We start from the raw sequence: 23,908 nt of genomic DNA, 5'->3' as shown, positions 1-23,908 counted from the left end.
TGTGTGTGTGTGTGTGCTCCTGCTATCAGATAAGGAAAGAGATAATTCCAATGTTACTCATAAGGTAGTTTGTCCTGGTCTGAAGTCCCGCTCCACCACCCAGCTCAGCTCACGGACAAGGGGGAGAAAAGACTGCAATAGGAAGTAAGACTTTATACACCAGACTTGAGTGGAGGGAAAAGAAGTGCACAAGCAAACACGATTGATGTAGAAAAGTGATACATATACAAATGTAGAGATGGAAAAGTGTACTGCGAGTGTAAGAAGATAAAAACTGAAAGAGATAAACGAAAATGAGTGACGGAATGAGAGTGGGGAACATAACAGAAGTGATAACAGAAGAGGAGAAATAGAAAATGGCGCGATCTGTGCATTTAATGAGAGAGAGAGAGAGAGAGAGAGAGAGAGAGAGAGAGAGAGAGAGAGAGAGAGATGTATGGTGTATCATTAGTCAGCATCAAGTTTATTCTGAAGAAAACAAAATTAATGAACAATGTAGAAGGTGCAAGTGTTTCTGTGAACAATTTGGCCGCTCTCTTCAGTAAGGAAGTAAAGAGGACTGAATGCGAGACAAACATACAGTAAGAAAGAAAGAAAAGTAAAGCAAGATAGCCAAAAATAAAACAGACATTTAGACACAGAAGCAAAGAAAGTGGAATACGGGGACAGAAAGAAACCCAAAGGAGACAGTCAAAAAAGAAGGAAATAAAATAAATGCTGGACTGGAAAGTGATCAGTGACCCCTAAAATATAATGAAGTAGGTTATCACAGAAAACGTGCAGGACTGCTGTGGGGCCTGTCAAGCCCCGCCCCCCCCCCCCCCTACACACACACACACACACACACACACACACACACAGTCAGTCAGCCATGCTTCGTGCTGTGCTCCTGGCGGTAGTGCAGGCGCTGTGGCCACTCCTGCAGGTGTTACGATGGGTGTGGGACGCCTGTGTGAGCCTTCTCTTCGTCTTGGTGGCGGGGTGGCGGCGCAAGATAATCCTACCGCCCGTTTTCAACCCCGTGCTGATGCGCTCCGCCGCCCAACTGGCTCATGATATACGCGAGAGGAAAGTAAGTACACATAATTCTTTCTAAGCGGTCTTTAGAGAATACTATCTGGTCAGCATAAAGTTTTAAGTAGCCTATCCCTTTATCCGGCACTGTCATGCTCTCCACCTATCAGCTGCCCCGAGATATCCAGAAGAATGTTGAGGCAGGGAAGTCATTACAAGTGGGGAAGGACTCTTCTAGGTGATCAAAAGAAGTCAAGATGAGGCCTGAAGAGAGTCGCAAGACGATTCTAGAGCCAGTACTCAACCCTGCCGTGATACTCCCTCCCTCAGCTGTCCGAAGCACGGCACCTGAGCGAGGGAGGTGGCTGTCATGGGTATCCTTAGGACTTAGGCGATCATTACGACACTATAAATAGCGTAGATTAGGACTATTGATAGTACGTGTCGCGACTCACCATGGGGTCGCGAGATATATAATCTATGGGTCATTAATTTACAAATAGATAACCTTGATAACCAGACGGAGGGAGAAGCAGAGCGCCTTTTATTGTCAAGAGGCTTGCTAATGGCTTGTAAAAGTAACGCAGGAATGACATATTGTGGTAATTCCGGCACCTAGCCAAATATTTCTCCAGCAATATAACTTCAACTTTTCTCCTTAGTCATCTTTCTCTAAGGCTGAACTCTTTGCTCAAACTTTCTCTAAAAACTCATCTCTGGACGATTCAAGGTATAATCCTCCAACTCATCCCTCTTGACTCAACTATGCCTGTTTTTATAATTCGTAAGAACGATGTTTTCTATGCACTCTCTGGCCTCAATTCTCAGAGGGCGTATGGACCCGATGGAAGGCCTCCTATTGTCCTTAAAATCTGTGCTTCCTTGCTGACGCCCTCCCTAGTCAATCTCTTTCGCCTCTGCCTTTCAACATTTACCTTTCCTTGCTGCTTGAAGTACGCCTACATACAGCCTGTGACTAAAGCCGGTATTTCACGGGAACAATTTTGCTCGGGACCCAGACCTTCGGGCGGTGACTTTCGCTGAGCTGCTGAGGAAACATGACATGCACTAATCACACGAGGATGCTACGTTTGATGGGCATTGGGCAATCTTGGTCTTGATCTTGACTTTCAGGGACCGTATACCTACTTTCAAGTAGAAATAGATGTTGATTAATTTCTGTCAGTCATATTATGTTTTAATATAGTTATTTTTACACCGAAAACAAAAAATCCATTTACAGTAAATACACACCTCACCCTTCCTTCCTCCTTTCTTCACCTCACCTGGATGAATGAGATAAATATAAGAGTTGCTCAGTTGATACAAATACGGTTGGAGATTTAAATGTAATGTTAAACAGTCTGAAAGACAGAGAAGGCAGAAGGTGAATGAATAACAAGTGCTCACGAGTAGTATTGTGGAGCCGCACACGACTTTCTACTCATTCTTATTATATCGAAATCTATTATGCAAGAGTTAGCCAGCATCTTCATTCTTTCATCTCTTCCGTTGGTAAATTTTATAACAGCCTTCCTCCGTCAGTTTTTAATCTGCCTACAACTTGAAATCATTCAAAAGTACAGTATCACATCTTTTCTTCCGGTATGGACCTCTCTTCTGGCTACTCATTCTCTTTCCTTTTATCGGAGCAGTGTCTGGCTTTTTTTTCCCCTTGACCTGCCTCCATCGGCGAATATCAAAAAAAATTGCTCATCGGTAATATAAAAGTGTCTTGTACGCTCTCTCTAGCGTGGATGCATCGCATGTAACTTTTTTCTGCTATTCCAAACTTGCTAAGTGCATGGTTCAACACCTTCCACGAGGCTGGTGCACAAGACTATCTGTTGAGTATAGGCCTTATTCTGTATTATCATTATCGTTACCAGCTGACATGTGTAGAGGTGGTTCGGTGCTACGTGACTCGAATCAGCAACGTGAACCCGATCCTGAACGCCCTGGCCCAAGAAGACTTCCAGGCTGCCCTAATGCTGGCCCGGCAGGTGGACGAGAGGCTGGATCAGGTGAGAGAGAGAGAGAGAGAGAGAGAGAGAGAGAGAGAGAGAGAGAGAGAGAGAGAGAGAGTAAATATGTGGTTACAACTTAATTAACAACTGAATAAATAACATGGCAAATCATGGTTTATACTCTATTTTGGGGTTATTGAATATGTTGACGAAGCTTAAGCTTTAACACTAACTTATTCTTGTTTTCCTCCGCGCGCGCGTGTGTGTGTGTGTGTGTGTGTGTGTGTGTGTGTGTGTGTGTGTGTGTGTGTGTCGCAGGGTTACCGAAGCGGCAGCTTCACCACGGATTGGGTGAAGCAGCAGCAGCCACTTCTTGGAGTGCCCTTCACTGTCAAGGAGTCCATAGCAGTGGCCGGTACGTAGAGAGAGAGAGAGAGAGAGAGAGAGAGAGAGAGAGAGAGAGAGAGATTTACACAAAAAGTCAGACCACATAAGCCCTATGGTCCAGACTAGGTGGTTTAAACCTAAGTGATTCTATTTTAGTCACATAACTCCAAAACTTTGCATTTCTACTTAAGTAAATATTTAGTTGAAGGAAGGTGGGAGTTTATTCCATTCTTGCACTACTACGTTGATGAAGAAAAAGAAAATGGTGCAGTCTGAATATACTTGTTTATATATAAGCTTTTTGCCATTTATTTCTCGTTCGCAGTGTCATCGACTTTTTTTTTTTTTTTTTTTTTTTTTACATCTAAGCCTGTATCACCGGTAGGCTTTCTTCAGGGGCCAGGTGGTCGGCCCAAGCCCGTCATGTTATAGGCAACTGTTATAGTGGCGCCATTTATGCTTGGCTCATGCTGCCCCCCGGAACACATTCTTGATTCACTGGACGGTTTCTTTTAGAGTCCGGGTCGATGGGGGGTCTTCAGGACAACATGTGGGTAGTCTTAGGCCACTCGGCGGTGACTGAAAAATCCGAGGGGATTCGAACCGACGTTGTCCATGGCGTCATGAATGCGTTGCCCGCACGCTAACCACTCATCCACCGCCTACCCTTTTATTTGTCCACATTCGTGAAAGCCATTAATTGTTTTAAAACATTTGAGCAGTTTTCCTCGGAGGCGACATTTCTCAAGAGAGAACAAGTTATGAGTTGAGAGCCGTTCATCGTAGGGTTTGTTGCGCAAGGAAGTGATAATTTTTGTTGCCCGACGTTGAACACCTAATTTAGCAATATCCTTTGCATGGTGGGGAGACCACAACTGTACCGCGTATTCCAAGCGGCGTTTTACGAAAGCGCGGATTGGCATATCAAAAGCGCGGCAAACGTTGCTGATATATTGCTATCAAAAGCGCGGCAAACGTTGCTGATATATTGCTATCAAAAGCGCGGCAGAATATTAAGTGAAAAGCGCGTTTTATCACTCACCTCCAAGTCCGATTGTTCATACGTTCATTAACGATCGCTCACCTCTTTCGTTAGCCAGATGATATCATCTGTTGCCCCCTGCTTACCACGGGGAGGTGGAAGTAGGATTTTTAAGCAGGAAAAATATATATATTTTTTTAAGTATGTAAGTATATTCTTCTTGCACCTCAGTACTGGCTTGTCCTTGCAGTCCTTTATAAAGACATTTTATATAATTCTATATTCGTCATGTAAAAACAAATATATGTGTCCATAAAACCAGTTTATATAATAAAATATTCGTCATACACCTCGATTATTACAGTTTTGTATTTGCTCTGAATTTGTTACCCAAACTCTTCATATAATTGTGTCTGTCTATTTCTCCTGAAATATATTTGTTGTACTGGGAAATAGCATACTCGTTCCTGTTTTGTTCAGGTTTCCTCATTGTTGCAAGCTTACTGATACTCCTCATCTTTACGTAGGTATTACTCTGGAGCTTCACTAGAACGTCAAGGAATACATATATAGATGGATGGGATGTATAAAAATGCTCATTAAAATGAGCATGAAAAGGTTCTGCGGCATTGTTTGTACGCTTGGTATGTGAGGGGATTTCAGCCCAAAGCACTGGAGGATATCTTGAGTTTAGTGATATATAATTGTCAACAAGATAGTCCGCAAAACGTGTACATCTATCATCCTGAGGTGCATCTGCCATAAGCTCATCCACAAAGCAATCATCAACTTCCTAAGGGTCAATGAAATGCAATCCAAACGATAATTTTAGCCACTGGCCAATGTCACTGTTGTTGTCCTTGTACTCATTACCTAGTCCGAGATTCTGAATTTTTCGCCACCATGCCTGTCCCAAATGGAATCTGCAACATTTGATGACTGCCGTTGGATATGTCTCTTAGGACAGTGAGCATGGCAACTTCAAAATCTGCATGTATCACTGAGGGCTTTAGGAGCAGATTCCTAGCTGAACAAATATCAATCAAACACCTCCACATATTTCTATAAATCTCCTCAGATTGACCTGGTAATAAGGCATACGCTAACGGAATATAATGTCCATTACATAATCCATGTATGGTGTACAGCTGATAAAGGAACTTAGGACAACATTTAAAAGTTCCATCTACGAAGATCTCCTCAGCAGTGTTTGTCAAAAATTCTAGATTTGTTGTACATGAAACCAAACCTGTCTCAGGATTATTTTCCAGGATAAAATCTTCCCCTTTGGTTGTAGAAGTAGTCATAGAATTAAGAGCCTGGTGTAGTTCCTGAAGAGTTTTAGGTAATACTGGATACACTTTTCGCCTTTCTCTGTATAATGATTGTGCAATCGATCTTATATCAGTAGATTCAAGTTCATTGTCAGATAATTTTGGTAGTTCAATTCTAATTAGCTTTGAAGGCCTTGCCGTCAAGTCGTCAGTTACCTTCCTTTTAACTGTTGCACGTATTTGCTGTCTTTCTAGTTTTTTTTCATCCTTGTCATGATTGTGCTCACATTGTATTGGAGTAATTACTTCAGTCATTGTGCTGTCTGTTTTAAGTCGACCTTTACATTTTTTGTTCGTACATCGCCACGATATGGATCCATCAGTCAGTGTGCTAGCAACTCTCTCTCTCTCTCTCTCTCTCTCTCTCTCTCTCTCTCTCTCTCTCTCTCTCTCTCTCTCTCTCTCTCTCTCTCTCTCTCTCTCTCTCTCTCTCTCTCTCTCTCTCTCTCTCTCTCTCTCTCTCTCTCTCTCTCTCTCTATCCATCCTGCATTAAGTACTTCTTGCCTTTGTTGGTCTCAGAAATGGTGAACTCCATACTGGACAGCACAGCACAGCACAGCACAGCACAGGATGAAAACAACAGACTGACTGACCATCAATGTGTAATCAACCGTTTGCTTCATTTGCTGCATCGATGCATTGCTGTGAGAATTTGAGGTTTGACGCGATTTTGACACCCAGGTCATTGACGCATTGAAAGCTTTTGAGTTTAACACCACGCATTTCGCAACTGAACCTCTTATTTCTTGTTCCAACTTGAAGAACCTGGCACTTACCTATATTAAAGGGCATCTTCCATCTTTCAGACCATGCTGAAATTTTATGCAAATCTTCTTGAAGGCTTTGTCTGTCTTCGTCAGTGACAACCGCGAGTTATTAATTTTTGTGTCGTCTGCTAATTTACTTACTTCTTACTTCAGCTCCCAGAGTAGGCTTCTTATACGCCTGTCAGTGGTGCCAGCATCCTTCCTCCCTCAGACTTTCTAAGTTAGGCAGGTCATGCCTGCTGAGGGCTTTTTCAACCGTTTCCTTCCACCTCTTTCTTGGTCTTCCATTTGGTCTTCTCCCACCTGGCATCCACTCCCAGCATCCTCTTGTAACTTTTTCCTCTCCCATTATTTCCAAATGTCCCAGCCATCTTAATTGAGCTGCATCTATTTTGTTTAGCACTGGACTAACGCCAATACCTTCTCTTATGTCTTCATTCCACACTCTATCCCTCCTCGTCCTTCCAACCATGGCTCTAAGTGGTCTCATTTCTGCTGCCTGGATCCTGCTCCTGTTTGCCGTTGTCAGCACCCAACTCTGATCCGTATATCAGAGTTGGGGTCAGGACGGTATTAAGAATGATTCTTTTCACCTCCAATGGTATTTGCTTTTCTTTTATTTTTGGATAGAGAGCTCCAACACTCGCTCTAAATTTATTTATTCTCTCTGATATATCTTTCTTATTCCCACCTTCCTTGGTTATAATGCTTCCAATATATTTAAAGTTTTCTGTATTCTTCACCATCTTGTTTCCTATGTTGATGTTAAGTTCTTCTTTTTCATTTCTGCTAACCGTTAGGATTTCTGTCTTCTCAACAATCATTTTCATACCTCTCCTTAAAAAAAAAACATTCATTCCACCTTTTTAAATATTCTTCAATCTCTTCCTCATCTGTACTAAATTCTGCCATGTCATCTGCATACGCCATTCTTCTGTTCCTATAATCTTCTTGTCTATTATCCTTGAAATCCTCTATAACTGTTTCCAAGGATGCTATGAAAGGAAGCGGAGACAACACACTTCCCTGCTTAACCCCTGTCTTCACTTGGAACCATTTTTCTGCCCTTTCGATGTTCTAACACTACATACACAAGGGTCATACAAGCTTTTAATTGCTTTCTTCAGCCATCCTGTGATCCCATACCTTTCCTCCATACACCTCCATAACTCTTCCCGGGGTACAGAGTCAAAGGCCTTCTGTAGATCAATGAAAGCGATGTAGAGTCTTTGGTTATATTCCCAGGCTTTCTCCATTACTATTCTCAATCCGAAGGTCAGGTTTGTTACACCTCTATTTCTTCTAAAGCCATGTTGCTGTTCTCCTAAAATTGGTTCCACCCTGACTCTTACTCTTCTTTCCATTATTCTTTCATATAATTTTGTGACGTGTGGTAAAAGTGAGATCCTTCTATAATTGTGGCACATTCCTGCGTCCCCTTTCCCTTTAAAAATTGGGACAATGAGGGTTTTACCCCACTCCTCTGATATTGTTCTTTCTCTAAAAAGATGATTGAAGAGTTTTAAGATCTTTTGTTTTCCTACTCTTCCTCCTTCCTTTATTAGTTCAATTGCTATTCCATCTAATCCTGGGGTTTTGCCATTTTTCATTTTTGTCAATGCCCAGTCAAACTCTTCTCTTGTGATTTCATCCACGTGTTCTTCCTCCCCCAAATCCTCTTCCAGCTCTTGTCCTCTTTCTTCTTCTCTTACATATAGGAGTTCCTTGAAATATTCTGTCCATCTGTTACCTATGTCTTCTTGATCTGTGAGCACGTTTCCTTTCTTATTTTTAATATTGTATTGTTTTGCCTTGCTTTTCCTGTATGACTTTGCTAAACCATACAACAGCTTTTTCCTTTTTGAAGATCCTCTGTCAGTCTCTCTCCCATTTCCTTCCATGTCTCACTCTTTACTCGGTCTATTGCTTGCTTTGCTTCATTCCTTGCCAACAAATATTCCATCCTACTCTCAGCTGTTCTTCTTCTTAACCATGTTCTTAACTTTAAAGTTTTGTGTTTTACTGCCATTCTGACATTCGCTGTCCACCAATGTGTGTGTCTTTTCCTATTTCCTCCAATCCATTCCACTCCTAACGTTTCCTCAGCAACTTCGCTGATTATTTCCTTCAAAATTTCCCAGCTTTCTGTCGCCTCTCCTGCTTGACTTTCCAGTTTTCCCGTAAGCTTGGTTCTATAAGTATTCTTCTTCTCTTCCTCTTGCAGACTTTTTGTTTTGAGTATTTTCCTTCTTCTGCTTTGCTGTGATTTTACTTTCCCAATCTTTAGGTCTGCCACCAGTAGCCTGTGGTCAGAATCTAGACTCACTCCTGGAACTACCTTTACATTTCTAAATTTTCTTTTATCTGAACATATTATGTAGTCAATAATTGATTTTTGGTCAAACTGTCCAGTCTGTTGGTTCCATCGGTATCTGGTATATTTGTGTTCTTTTCTATGTTCGAAAAATCCATTCATTATCTTCAATCCGTTTCTAACACAAGTTTATCAGTTTTTCTCTTTCTGAGTTTCTTGTCTCTTCTCCAAATGTTCCTATTATGTTTTCTATTCCTTTTCTTTCTTTTCCAACTCTTCCACTATAATCTCCAATCAACAATCCTGTATCTTTATCTAGGATCCTATATTCCCTCTCAATTGTATTTAGGAATTGTGCTTTCTCTTTTTCACTACATCCATGCTGAGGCGCATGCACCTGATATATGTGGTACTATCTTCTTTCCACGCACATTGTGCACTTCATCAGTCTTTCATTAATAAGTTTCACCTCTTGAATATACTGTGCCAGTCTGGGTCCTACCATAATAGCCACTCCGTGCCTTCCGATTTTCTCTTGTGTTCCGCAGTACATCAAGGTATATCCTCCTCCTTGGTTTCTTCCTTCCTCTTTTCCCCCAATGTCTCGTCTCTGTCATTCGCAGGACATCTATTTTTCTTTCCTCCATCATCTCCAGGCAGGGGCGGATCCAGAAAATCAATTTGGGGGGGCCCGCTGGTAAAATTTCATAAGTTAGCGACAGCGTCCGCAGCTCCCGAGCAATCAACATATATATAACAAATGATTTTTTCTTGTATCTATATATGAAGTGCAATTAATATTTAAGCTGGCAAGCAATAACAAGAAACAATTCATATTGTACATCCGACCAGTGAAAAGGCAGATCTGAACAGGTAGAAATCATCACCATACGAGCATTCGAAGAAAACTAAACGTTTATTTCGATATGTAAGCAGCAAGGGTGATCATAATACAGGTCATATATAAATTACAAACCAAACCTTTACCTCTGCCTCTGCCTGTCAACATCTACCTTTCCTTCTTACTGGAAGTATGCCTTCATACAGCCTGTGCCTAAGAAGGGTGACCGCTCCAATCCCTCAAACTACCGTCCTATAGCTTTACTTTCTTGTCTATCTAAAGCTTTTGAATCAATCCTTAACCGGTAGATTCAAAAGCACCTTTCCACTTCTGACCTTCTATCTGATCGCCAGTATGGGTTCCGCAAGGGGCGTTCTACTGGTGATCTCCTAGCCTTCTTAACTGACTCTTGGTCATCCTCTCTTAGCCGTTTCGGTGAAACTTTTGCTATTGCGCTGGACATATCAAAAGCTTTTGATAGGGTCTGGCACAAATCTTTGCTTTCCAAACTACCCTCCTACGGTTTCTATCCTTCTCTCTGTACCTTTATCTCCAGTTTCCTTTCTGACCGTTCTATTTCTGCCGTGGTAGACGGTCACTGTTCTTCCCCTAAATCTGTTAACAGTGGTGTCCCACAGGGTTCTGTCCTATCTCCCACTCTTTTTCTGTTGTCCATTGATGATCTTCTTTCCAAAACGAACTGTCCTATCCATTCCTACGCCGATGATTCCACTCTGCATTACTCAACTTCTTTTAATAGAAGACCCACCCTGCAGGAACTTAACGACTCAAGGCTGGAGGCTGCAGAACGCTTAGGCTCAGACCTTACTATTATTTCCGATTGGGGCAAGAAGAACCTGGTGTCCTTCAACGCCTCAAAAACAGTTTCTCCACCTATCCACTCGACACAATCTTCCAAACAACTATCCCCTATTCTTTGACAACACCCAGCTATCACCTTCCTCAACACTAAACATCCTCGGTCTATTATTAACTCAAAATCTCAACTGGAAACTTCATATCTCATCTCTTGATAAATCAGCTTCCTCGAGGCTGGGCGTTCTGTACCGTCTCCGCCAGTTCTTCTCCCCTGCACAGTTGCTGTCCATATACAGGGGCCTTGTCCGCCCTCGTATGGAGTATGCATCTCATGTGTGGGGGGGCTCCACTCACACAGCTCTTCTGGACAGAGTGGAGGCTAAGGCTCTTCGTCTCATCAGCTCTCCTCCTCATACTGATAGTCTTCTACCTCTTAAATTCCGCCGCAATGTTGCCTCTCTTTCTATCTTCTATCGATATTTCCACGCTGACTGCTCTTCTGAACTTGCTATCTGCATGCCTCCCCCCCTCCCGCGGCCCCGCTGCACTCGACTTTCTACTCATGCTCATCCTTATACTGTCCAAACCCCTTATGCAAGAGTTAACCAGCATCTTCACTCTTTCATCCCTCACGCTGGTAAACTCTGGAACAATCTTCCTTCATCTGTATTTCCTACTGCCTACGACTTGAACTCTTTCAAGAGGAGGGTATCAGGACACCTCTCCTCCCGTATTTGATCTTGCTTTCGGCCACCTCTTTTGTTTCTTTTTTAGGAGCAGCGAGTAGCGGGCTTTTTTTTATTATTGTTTTCTTTTTTTGTGTGCCCTTGAGCTGCCTCCTTTGTTGTAAAAAAACAAAAAACAAAAAAACAAGAGTTAATATGTAAAATTAGACACAACTGAAGATAAAAAGGAATTCTTATAGGGCTTCTTTTACATGGGATTGAGGTAACACATTTGCAAAGATTGGCTGATCTAGAGAAATATATTTACAAATTCCCAAGTATTCAACAAGTGCCTCACTAAGCAAAGAGTAGTCAGCGTTTTTTTTCGCCGAATTTGCTTATCACTCTCTCGACTGAAATGGGGATATCATAGTGGAGGGCAAGTCCGTTCAGGCGCTCTTGGCCGACGGTACTCCTCAGATAGGTTTTCAGCCTTTTCAATGCTGAGAAAGACCTCTCGGCTTCCGCGTTGGAGACTGGAAGCGTCAACAGAGTTTTCAAGAGAATGTCGAGATTGGGGAACATGCTGGTGCTGGCGTGTGCCTGGGCTTCTTTGATAGTCTGGAAGACCGGAACAGATAATGCCCAGCGCTCCTCTTCCGCCTTCACGAGTGTCAGGGATTCGATGTCGAGCTCGTAGAGCTTCGCCGCTTGAAGCACAGCCGCAACATCCGTTTCGGGGCCTTTGAGGAGCTGCTTGAGCTGAAGTGCGACAGGCACTGTGTCGTCACCGAACCGACTCTTCAACTCAGCCAAGACGTGGTCCACGAACGGAATGTACATCACCCGGCGGTAGTACTCCTCAGCATTATCGCACGGAATATTTGATCGCTAGGTCTGTCGTCCACAGAGTCGTGGCACAGAGATGGTGTCATGCGATGACCCCACCTCGACTAAAAGTTCTTCCGCTTTCATGAAAACGTCGTGGAAATGATTCTCCGCATCTGCTCTGAACTTGGCAAAAATGGTCTCGATGCCACGAATCGTGGGCTGACACCAGGTCGCCATCTTTTCTCTGAAGAGTTTGTCTCGGCTCGAGAGTATGCGCCAATATACACTCTACTACAACCAGTCCAACGAGAAAGCGGGGAACACGTATGGCGATGAGAAGGAGCCCAGCGGTGGCGTCAAGTTCTTCCTCGAGAAAAACAGTGATGACAGGCAGAAATTCAACGAAAACCAGCACTGCGTTATGCCTCTCAATCCACCTGGTGGGGCACAGGGGAACAAGCTTTTCGCGCTTGGCCGAGGTAAGCTTGACAACCTCTGTAAAGCGGATAGAGGGCATATTCGAAGAATGAACGAAGTTGTACACCTCGGTCAGTGTTTGAAGAGCGATCTTCACTTCCTTGACGTCACACGCCTTCGTCAGTACTAGATTCAGCCGGTGGTTAAAGCAGTGGCTTGGCTTGGCCAGAGTGTATCTCTTCATGAGTACTGCGACACACCCTTTGAATTTTCCCATCATGGCACTTGCTCCATCGAAACCAAGTCCCCTGCACTTGGCCATGTCCAATCCGAGGTCTTCAACGGTGCGCAAAAGGAGCCAGGCTAAACCTTTACCGGTGAGGTCTTGGGCGTGCACAAAGGCAAGGACGTCTTCCCTTATTTCCTCTTCGAAGTGCCGAATGATGATAGTGGCCTGCACTAAAATTCACTTTCTGCTTGCATGTGAGGAATGAGGTCACAAAGATTTTTTCCTAGGCCTTTAAATCTTGCTCTATAATATTCAATATACGATTCCGTAATCCCTTTCACACTCTGGTCTGCCTATCGCTGTGGAGTCTAAACTATACCCGTATAATGGGTTGCGTGTTCCTACACTAAGTATACGCTACACTAGGTGATGTTAAAATTCATCTGCCATTTCTTTGGCCAAGCTGACAGTTTGTTGAGATCCTCCTGCAGTGCTCTAGCATCCTCCCCTGTCCTAATAGTGCGTCCTATTTTGGTGTCATCTGCAAATTTACCTATGTCACTAGTTATCCCATTGTCTATGTCATTGATGTAGATAACGAATAAAAGCGGGCCTAAAATTGAACCTTGAGGAACCCCACTGGTAACATTACCCCATTCGGATTTTTACCGTTAATGGTAACCCTCTGTTTCCTGTCGCTAATACACGCCTTAATCCAATCAAATACCTTCCCTCTTATTCCATGAGCCCTGACTTTATTCAATAGTCTCTGATGCGGTACCTTATCGAAGGCCTTACTAAAATCAAAATAAACTACATCATAGCTCTCATCATTGTTAGCTGCCTCGTATACTTTATTGTAAAATGATAAAAGATTAGTGAGGCACGACTTTCCTTTAGTAAACCCATGCTGTGAGTCGTGAATTAAATTATGTCTGTCAATATGGTCCCTAATATTATCAGCTATTATTGACTCAATCATTTTACCTATAACTGATGTCAAACTAATCGGCCTATAGTTTTCCATAGAAGATTCGTCACCCTTCTTAAATATTGGAATAACGTGTGCCTGCCTCCATGAAACAGGCACCACCCCTGTGTCTAGTGACTTCCTAAATATTTCTGTTAACTGCCCAATCTACATACTACGTACAACGTAGCCTTGTACGAGTATATAGATCGTTAGATGAGTGCGGGGCCCATAAGAGCGCGGGGCCCTGGGCACGTGCCCGTTGTGCCCTGGCCCTGTAGGAATGAAAAATTACATCAGACACCGAAAAAATTAAAATCTTGCCTGAGCATCCCGTCCACCTCCGCATAGTAAAGCCCAAGGAACTTATAGCATACCTGTCAAGTCTTACGTTTTTTGCGTAAGTCTTACGTAATTTCGGTGATTTTCAAGTCTTACGGGTAAGTTGAAAATCTTACGTTTTTTCTCCGCTTGCGATGTTTTATCTTTTTTTTTAATATGTTTGTTTTGAACAATTTGAAATATATCGTACGCGTCATATTTAAATTCATGTGAGCGTGCTGAGTAACGGTTACTGTTACGGTTAGTGTGTGTGTGTGTGTGTGTGGGGGGGGGAGGTACCTCGTGCACCCTGCTTGAGTCCGTCGGAACCATACCTGTCAAGTCTTACGTTTTTTATACACAAACTTATGGTCTCTAACGCAAAATCTTATGGCAAGACACCACAATAGCTTGATAGGTATGCTATAGAGGAGTTTTTAAAGTTTGGAGGACAGCGTCCAGAGCTATCTAGCGGCGGCCGGCTTCGTTCCCCAGCTCTCTAGCTTTTTAGGGGTATCTTAAATATATTTTATGTTTTCACAATTCATGGGTATTTCAAATATTTTAGTTATCCTTATATTTTTTTGGGGGGGCCCGGGCCATCTGGCTCACCAGCCCCGTATCTGCGCCTGCATATGCCTGCAGCCGACAACACATTTCGTATTATAGTTGCAGCACATTATAAGCGAGTCAGTTATGTACCGACTATCAGCATACACTCGAGATTTTCTGTGGGGGCGGAGATTTTTTGGGGGGCCCGGGCCCCCTGGGCCCCCCCTGTATCCGCCCCTGTCTCCAGGATTTCCTCTTCCTTATCTCTGTGTGTTGCGATATTTATCGTTGCAAGCCTTACTGTATGAAGTTTCTTTTGCCAGGTCCTTTTGCGTTTCCGATTTCGTCTACCAGAGGTCCGTCCGGAATCCGAGGCTGGTCCAGAGGAGTTTCACAAGCAAAGACGGTTTTACGCCTTCGGCTTGCTAGGCCTGTCGTGGCAACCCTTCTCCTTTCTCATCCGGGCTTGGGACCGGCAATGGCGGAGTTGCTAATTTACTAATGAGATTATTGATTCCAACGTCCACATCGTTGATGTAAATAAAGAAGAGCACTGGTCCAAGAATCGAGCCCTCAGGGACGCCACTATAGTGACAGGCGCCCACTCTGAGTTAAATCCATCGATCATCACTCTTTACTGTCTGGTTCTCAACCAATTCGCGATTCATTGATATCAATACCTAGTTGCTTTAATTTATTAAGTAATTTATAGTGTGGAACTTTATCAAACGCTCTCTGGAAATCAGGATAGACTACGTCCAATGATTTGGCTACGTCATATACTGAGAAGAGGTCGTTATTAAAGGTATGTAGGTTTGATAGACAGGATCTTTTCTTGCGGCAGCAATGTTGTAAATCTTTAATTAATAATTGGTTTTCAAGGTAACTCACAATTTTGTCTCTAATTATGCTCTCGAGTAGCTTACCTACAACAGAAGTTAGAACAATGGGCCTGTAATTACCCAGTATTTTTTTATCTCCTTTCTTAAAAAAAATAATATAAATAAATCAGTCATCTTCAGGCCTCCGGATCAGTCACTCGAAGATGATGTTTAAATGTACAGTGTTTTAAGGCAGTCACTTAATAACAGCGACTCACTGATATTAGGAGACTTTAGTCTCCCTCATATTGACTGGGCGACACTGTCAGGTACAGAAGGCGAGTCACATAGAATGATCGAATTTTTATAAATTAATTACCTGTCAAATGGTTACTGAGCCAACTTGACAATATAACATACTAGACCTTGTTATAGCGACCCAAGATAAACAACAGGAAGGCGATCAGAAGTGGAACTGGACCCATAACTAACAGTAACGGTGAATTAGTGACTAAAAGTCGACACGTTGCGAACTTGTTAAATAATTATGTTTCCTCGGTATTTAATACTAGCAGTCTTCCCATCAATACCACCAACACCAGTGACGACAACAGTATTAACGTAAATTTCGTTCATGCATTGCCTAATTTTGTAATAAGTACTGATAAAGTCCTAAATGCTCTCCAATACAAATAAAAATCCTGGACCTGACAACATATTATATCCTATACTACTTAAAGAAACAAAGAGCGAAATACTCTCCTCTCTCACAACTGTATTCAATATGTCCTTGCGACAAATAATCGTCCCTTCGGATTGGAAAAAGCCTAACGTAACACTGATTTTTAATATTTACTCGCACGCACAAATGTTCAACGTTACTGGCTCTTGGAGTCCTTTCAGTGGGTTGCAAACAGCTTTTGACATAAAGGGCGACACCACCACCTCTACCGTTAACACGATCTTTGTTGAAGAGTCTGTAGCCATCTATATTGTATTCTGAACTTAAATCAATATTTGTGGTATCAATAAATGTTTCGGTTATAGCAATTGCATCAAAATTTTCTGTTGAAACAAGACATATCAATTTTTCAAACTTGTTTCTTAGGCTACGCGCATTGGAACTTAGGACTTTTATATAATGGAGGCGGTGTTACTTGCGGTTCCACGGTTTGGCGTTGGTTGTATTGCATACCATCTATCGTACTGTATTTACACGGGCGGGAGCAGTTTTTTGACCGGGTGTCACGCACTGCATCTTCAAGGAGCTTTCCATTAGGGAGTGTCGTTTTTTACCTTTTTCTTTGTCCCGGGATTCCGGGATAAAATTATCCCTAATCCCGGTATCCCGGGATTTTCAATTGTCTAAAATTGCACATAATACCTAGTTTAATTTTCAGGTTTTTTATGTGCTTAACATTAATAGATATGCAAAAATATTACTGTAGATCGACTGTCTTATTAATTCCACTTAATGTTTAATTCCAAATTTCCAGCATACACTTTGTTTCTCAACAAAGTAAAAGGAATAAGAATAAGAGCTAAAATATCCTTCGTTTACTACTTTATTTTTGCTCTGCTTCCGAATTCCAATGCGAATGACAATGTAAAATATAGTTCATTATCGCTGATGAAAAAATACATTTATTTCCATTTATACTTATTGAAATGAAAAGAGTACTTAATGATAGAAAATATAGTAAAAATAATAAGTAGGTAAAACGTTGGGAACTACGGCAACAGCGATCAGCTGTGCGGGCAGGCAGACAGACAGACAGACAGTCAGTTTACTGTCAACCGTCACTGGTCGGTCACTCATAAACGAGGGTCCAGCCTTCTTCCTCTCCCTCGGGAGGGGAGTGGTTCAGGCGCTTGCGGGGGCGAGAGCGGGCCATGGTAGGTCGGGTGAGGAGAGTAGTGACCGGGATCCGAGCGTCACAATGGATGATGTCCTTGCGCTTCATATGGACGTCAGAGACTGGACCCGCACCTGCGTCCAGTGCCAAGCTTCCAAGGTGACGCGCCACGCCATCTCCCCTGCAGCACCGTTCACGCCCCGATCCTCCAGACTTGAACACGTCCACGTCGACCTCGTCGGCCCACTTCCACACTCCAACGGCTACAAGTACCTCTTCGCCTGCGGTGACAGATTCACACGCTGGCCCGAAGCTGTCCCGGTCGAAGACATAACGACGGACACCATCGTCAGGGCCTTCGTCAACACCTGGGTGTCGGGCTTCGGTACACCTCTCAGCCTCACCTCCGACCGTGGAAGTCAGTTCGACAGTTCGAGTCGAGCCTGTGGGACAAGGTCATGTCCATACTGGGGATCAAGCGCATCAAGACTGCCAGCTACCATCCTCAGTCCAATGGCCTTGTCGAACGCTTCCACCGCCAACTCAAGGCCTCGCTGGCTGCAACAATACAGGACCGCAGCGACTGGACCACAACCCTGCCCCTAGCCCTCCTCGGCAAACGGACGTCCCTCAAGGAAGACTTCGGCCACTCCTCTGCAGAGCTCCTGTACGGCACCACTCTCCGCCTACCAGGAGAGGTTCTCTTGCCCACTCCTGGCCCTCCCTGCGACATCCAGGACTACGGCAGGAACCTCAAGGACGCCATGCAGAGATTCCAGCCAGTGCCGCCACGTACATCTCCCTCCAAGACGTTCATGAGTCAGAACCTCGACACCTGCACACACGTGTTCATGCGAGTGGACGCCGCGAAGAAGCCTCTGCAGCAACCGTACGATGGCTCCTTCGCCGTCATCAAGAGGACGCGCAAAAACATCACCATTGACCGCTACGGCAAGTCTGACGTCATCTCCATCGACTGGGTCAAGCCCGCGTACCTCCTGCGTCCAGATCCTCCACCAACCAACACCGTGTCAGTGTCCCCTAGTTCAGTGCCCAAAGACAATGTCCAGTGCCACAGAAAAAACACGTAACGTTCCTCCTACCTCGTCACTAGGGGGGGAGTTAGGGCCTATGTAGTGACCCTCTAAGTCTTTCCATTTTCTATTGCTCTTCCCGTTCTCTCCATCTTCCGTTTCTTCAGTCTACCCTTAACTCATCACGTTCTCTTTCTTTTCTCTCACTCTCAACACACACTATTCCATTTCATCTATTACACATATTCATCACACATTAATTTCTATTGTTACGAGTCACTACATTACTTGTAAATAAATGTATATAATCATTTTTATTATTATAATCAATATCATGTTCAAGCTGCATCACCAAAGAGCCATTCTTGTCAATATTACTGTATATCAACCAGTGTAAATATTCATTCACAATATTCAACTCAACTCAACTGCGGGGGCAACCACGGGTGGCCCTTCTGCGACGGCGAGGTTGTACCCGCGTGGTCATCCTCGCTTTGCCGCTGCAGTCCAGTCGACTGGTCGGCTGCTCGCCCGTGTACCGCTACGGGCTGCTTCTGGGCGCGTGCCCGGAGGTTCCGTGCCTCCGTCGCTGCTCGCCGGCTGTTACCCGTGGCTGTGGCGGCGGCGGATGCGTCCCTACACCCGCCGGGACTTGAATTGCCCGACCCCCCTTACAGGGCCCCCTTTGAGCAAAGGCCCTGTCCCCCTATTAAGGGGGTAAATCTTTACAGAACAGAACCGGACCCTCGCCTACAAGTGCCCTGAACGCCGCAAGGTGGTCACGGCGGCCAAGGAGGGCCGCAAAGCACGTCAAATCCTCACCTACAGCGGGGCCGCCGCTTCCGCCTCTCCTTCGCCGATGAAGGTGCCCGCCCCCTCCGCCATCCAGCCCTCCACCATCAACACCATCTTCACGTGCGTGGCGCATGCACACTTGCAAAACGTCATCAAGCCAGGGAGCTACGAGTCGGCGCTGAACTCAATCCTAGCTGCCAACAACCTCCCACCCATTAACATCCCGGAGGCTCCAGACTCCCAAAAACTTCTTGGCCCAATCAATCAACCAACACCTGCCTCAGCTCCTACCACCACAGTGCCACAGCCACCCCCCCCCCGTCCTGCAAGCGACCGTGGTACAACTGCCTCCCGAGGAAGACTCTAATCCACCCACTGGCCAAGCAGCCTCCCACTCCTCTGCCCCTGCATCCCCTGCCAGTGCCACATCAACCCCACCACAATCCCCCACCCCCTCCTCCCCCGCCACTCCCCTTCTCGCCCCTGCTCCTCAACAACCCACGTTTACGCCCGGCGAGCGTAATGCCTCATTCCACACCACCACCACGTCCATCACGGAGCATATGGTCCACACTTCTCCCCCCCCCGACCAACTGGCACAGACCACCGCCATTACAAGGAAAAACTTCGTAAACAACACCTCACCAGTTGAAGATCGTACAACACAACGTCCTGAGCTGGAACATGCATAAATTCGGCTTAATCAATATATACAGGGATCTAGACCCACACATTATCCTCATCAATGGTCACGGCGTCTCCGATGGCGCCAGCTTTAAAATTCACGGGTACTCGGTACACAGGAAAAACCACGCCAACGCTCACAACGATGGCACCGCGATCGCCATCAAGCACGACCTTCATTCTAAGCTCCTAGATGATTTCATTTCAGACGCTCTCGCAGTGGAGCTGACTACAGCCACGGGGAAAATTCTCATCTCTACTCTCTACCAGCCCCCGTCAAGGAACTTCCTTCCCATTCCTGATTTCACTAGAATTTTCCGGAGACAGATCCCTGTATATATGATTGCCGACCTCAACGCCACCGCCCAATACTAGGCTACACGCACACAAACACTAAAGGCCGACAGATACAACACCTCATCACACACAGGACAATTCAACACATTGGACCCCACTTCCCCACGTACATAGCCCACAACACAGCCACCACTCCAGACATCATCCTCACCAACAATCATACCTACCATAACATCGCCATCACTCAAGGCCCCATGACCATGAGTGACCACATCCCCGTCATCCTCACCCTCTCCATCAACCCAATACAGATCACTACACGGCCCAGACCCCACTTATCTCGGGGAAACTGGGACCAATTTAAGGCCGACGTATCAGAGAAGCTCGGGGACGTTTCCATTAACCCCGCAGCTTCCATCGATTACATTGATACGTATATACAAGAATGGTACAACGCCGTGGAGACAGCGGTGCAAACCAACATTCCAACCACTCGGCACAAAATACTTACCCATTCACACTTCAGCCACACAACACGCACCCTCATCGCCCAGCACATAGCCATCCAACACGAAGCCAACACCAACGGCTGGACCCTCCCACTTTACAGACAACACAAACAACTACAACTTACACTCCACCAGCACTTGCTGGGCGACAGCCGCGCCCACTGGGGCGAGGTTATCGCCGAGACAGCGTCCCTTTATCATGATCCAGCCACCTTCTGGCGGAAGACCAAACAATCGATGGGGACAGACTCAACCAACACCCTCTACCTCTTCACCCCCACACGCGGCAAGGTTTACGACACCGCAGACAAGGAGGCTCTTCACAGGGCCCACTGGACAGACGTTTTCACAGACGATGACAGAGACTGGGACGACGACGATACTGAGACTGAAATCCGCGACTATTTAGCCACCAACCACCACAGACTAACCCCTTACGATAATGCTGACCGTAACCGACTTAACACTGACAATAATTTTCTAACACTGGACATCACGCCTGACCACGTCACTACTATCATCAAAAACATGAAAAAGACATGCCCTGGCCACAGTGGCATTAACAAAACTATAATGAGACACTTCCCTCCTAAGGCCATCAACTATCTAACCCAGACATTCAATGCTGCCCTCTCAGCGGGGTACTTCCCAGATAAATTCAAAAAGGCCACTCTCAAACTCATCCCCAAGGGGAGTAAAAACCCCCGGCACCCTTCCAACTACCGCCCGATATCTCTCCTCGAAGTGCCGGGGAAGATATTCGAGCGTGTGCTGAACCACCGACTCAGGACCTTTTTTGAAGACTCTGACATCCACAACGACATACAGTTTGGGTTTCGACAAGGACGAGGTACCACGCATGCCCTCGCTCTGGTGACTGAGACTGTCGCTCAGCAAAAAGCGGACGGGGGGCAGTGCCATCTTGTCCTGCGGAACATCACCAAGGCCTTCGACAAAGTATGTCACCTTAGCATGAAGTACAAAATCTTACACCTCGGGCTTCCTGTCATTCTAGAAAAAGCTTTTGTGCGACTTTCTAGATGACAGGTCGGCGAGGATAAGACTTGGAAACTACCTAGGCGACAGCTTTGACCTCGGCTGCGGTGTCCCTCAGGGCAGTGTGCTGTCTCCCACGCTCTTTACACTGTACACAAGAGACGCCCCTCCCCCGCGTAGCGGTATCAACATCTCATATGCCGACGACGTCACACAAATCGTCGGCTATCCCGGGAGGTCCATACGAATGGCTCAAGCACCAACAGTTCGGGAAATCGACTCCCTGAACGCATACGAGTCAAAATGGCGCATACAGACTAACACTCATAAATTCACAGTCATGAGGCTTGGGTCCCAACACAACGAACAACTCGTAACAGCAATAGACATACATCACACACAACAACGGGGATCGATCCTCGGGCTACACATTTCTACAAATGGCTACCACAAGCATGTCCACCACAGGGCACAGTACGCAAAGCAACAACTCTCGAAGCTCTACAGGTTCAAACTGATGCCTCAAAAAATCAAAATTCACCTTATCAAAACCCTTATCCTTCCTCATCCTGGACTACCCCCTCCATCCCCACACACACCCTAAGCAATACCCAGCTAGGGAAGTTGCAGAGAATCCAAAATAAAGCACTCCGGTTCGTCACGAACCAATACTACCCGTACACGATGACCACCGAAGACATCCACACTGCCACAAAAACCCTCCCCCTTAACATAAGACTCCACCACCGAGCGATCAAGGTCTGGCTCCGCCTCGAGTCACTACACATACCCCACCTCACCACCATCACGGACAACACCCACAACGTTCGCCGCTACAACCGATCCTTCCCCAGCAGCCTCACTGCACTCAACACCGTCCCTGCCCCGCTCTTTCACTGAAACTCCCACTCCCTACAGCCCTCCCCGACGACGCTTAGCTAGCTAGCTACCAAACAACACAACACCTACACTTCACGCCACACAAACAACCTGTAAACACACTCCAAATAAATAACACCAACATATATAAATTGTCAAATTATACCACGTATTTGCTAAAATTAACAAACATTCTGCAAAATATTCAAACTCTCTATAACTATTAACTAAAAATAAAACGTCTTTGTCAGGTGGACGCCCACCATCTTTCTACCTCCTCCTGTATTTCTCTCTTCCCCCTTTACCTTTTACACCCCTCCTCTTCTGTTACTTCATCCCCCTCTCTTAAAAAAAAAAAAATCCTCAATGGAGTCACCACAAGGTTATGAGTTGTTTCTTTTAACCTACAAAGGCTGTCTTAACGGACTTGACACGGCGAAGCTCACAGCTTCGTTTGGCGGTCGAAAGCACACAAGCAACTATGCTTGGCTTTCACGTAGCGGTCCAGGTAGTCGCTAAAGGAGGAGCGAGGTCCTGCCGCTGCTGAGTTTCCAACCCGTGCTCCCCCGGTGTTCCTCTTGACCGAAGTCGCTGAAGTTAAGGTTGACTGAAGATTCGTCACCCTCTAGAAAAGTCAGCGCTAACCATTGGGCCACCTGCACTGGGTTCAGTAAAAATAATGATAATGCTGGTGATGAAATAATGATATTAATATCAAACTTGACCAAAGCTTAAGTAATTGAAACGAATGTTTTCATGTTACTACATATTGTAATTAATGTTCTTCACGTCTTTCATTATCATCATCTTCACTTTTCAAATAAAATATTTTACTTATACCGTCTTCTTTTCTTCACTCCCCTAGTTTTGTGTTCTCTTTCGATTTTCTTCATTCTTAACCATCTGTTTTGGTTTCGTATTACTTTATTCCTATCATATCATTCATTATTATTTTCTCTCCAGAGGTGCATTTTTTTTATATTCAACATCTTTCATTTATTTCTTCCTCTGGTTAAATTCCCAAAACCCTTACCTTTCTGCCTTTCCTTACTTCCATTTTCTCCTTCTCCTTATCTCTCTCCTCACATTGTCTAATTTCTGGGGCTCCTCGCAGCATCCTTCTATCCACCCACTACCACCGTCACCACCACGACAATCACCGCCAGAACATTCCCTTCATTCCCGTTCCCTCTTACCTAGGTATGCCTCACACTGGCGGCTTGCTGGCCCGGGAAGGGATGCTTGCCTACAGGGACGCCACGGTGGTGTCAAACATGAAGAGAGCAGGTGGGTGGACGGTCAAGTTTGTGTATGTTAACGAGTCAACCAGGCAGCTGTACTTAATTAAAGAGCAGCGCAGAGGTGCATGTATATGGTTCTTCTTGGTAATCGTATTAATATGTGTGTGTGTGTGTGTGTGTGTGTGTGTGTGTGTGCCATAGTGCCATAGTGCGCTAGTGTTTGGTCGCGTGAATTTTCCCTGAGGTTCCGCTTACCTGTCCATACATCGGTATTTTCTGCTGAACCTTATTGTAGTTGATAAGGCCATAGACTATGCACTTAACTCCAATCACAATCTTCACCGATTCTATGTTGTCCCTTCAGGCTATAGAATCTGGACACACG

The 23,908-nt window shown here is 45.0% G+C and overlaps 1 protein-coding gene across 1 annotated transcript in view; it reads left to right on the top strand.

The window, feature by feature from the left end:
- Positions 1-244: 244 nt before the first annotated feature.
- Positions 245-23,908, top strand: part of LOC126997130 (fatty-acid amide hydrolase 2-A-like) — a 28,256-nt gene continuing 4,592 nt past the window's right edge. The window contains exons 1-5 of the mRNA XM_050858185.1: positions 245-259; positions 475-1,072; positions 2,904-3,038; positions 3,300-3,396; positions 23,483-23,569. Of these exons, the coding sequence (XP_050714142.1) occupies positions 872-1,072; positions 2,904-3,038; positions 3,300-3,396; positions 23,483-23,569 (520 nt within the window). The 5' untranslated portion in view covers positions 245-259; positions 475-871. The remainder of the gene's footprint in view (positions 260-474; positions 1,073-2,903; positions 3,039-3,299; positions 3,397-23,482; positions 23,570-23,908) is intronic.

Source organism: Eriocheir sinensis, chromosome 11 (assembly GCF_024679095.1).
Source record: "Eriocheir sinensis breed Jianghai 21 chromosome 11, ASM2467909v1, whole genome shotgun sequence".
Taxonomy (NCBI): domain Eukaryota; kingdom Metazoa; phylum Arthropoda; class Malacostraca; order Decapoda; family Varunidae; genus Eriocheir; species Eriocheir sinensis.
The sequence above is the reverse complement of the archived record's forward strand: the minus strand, read 5'-3'. Positions and strand labels throughout refer to the sequence as shown.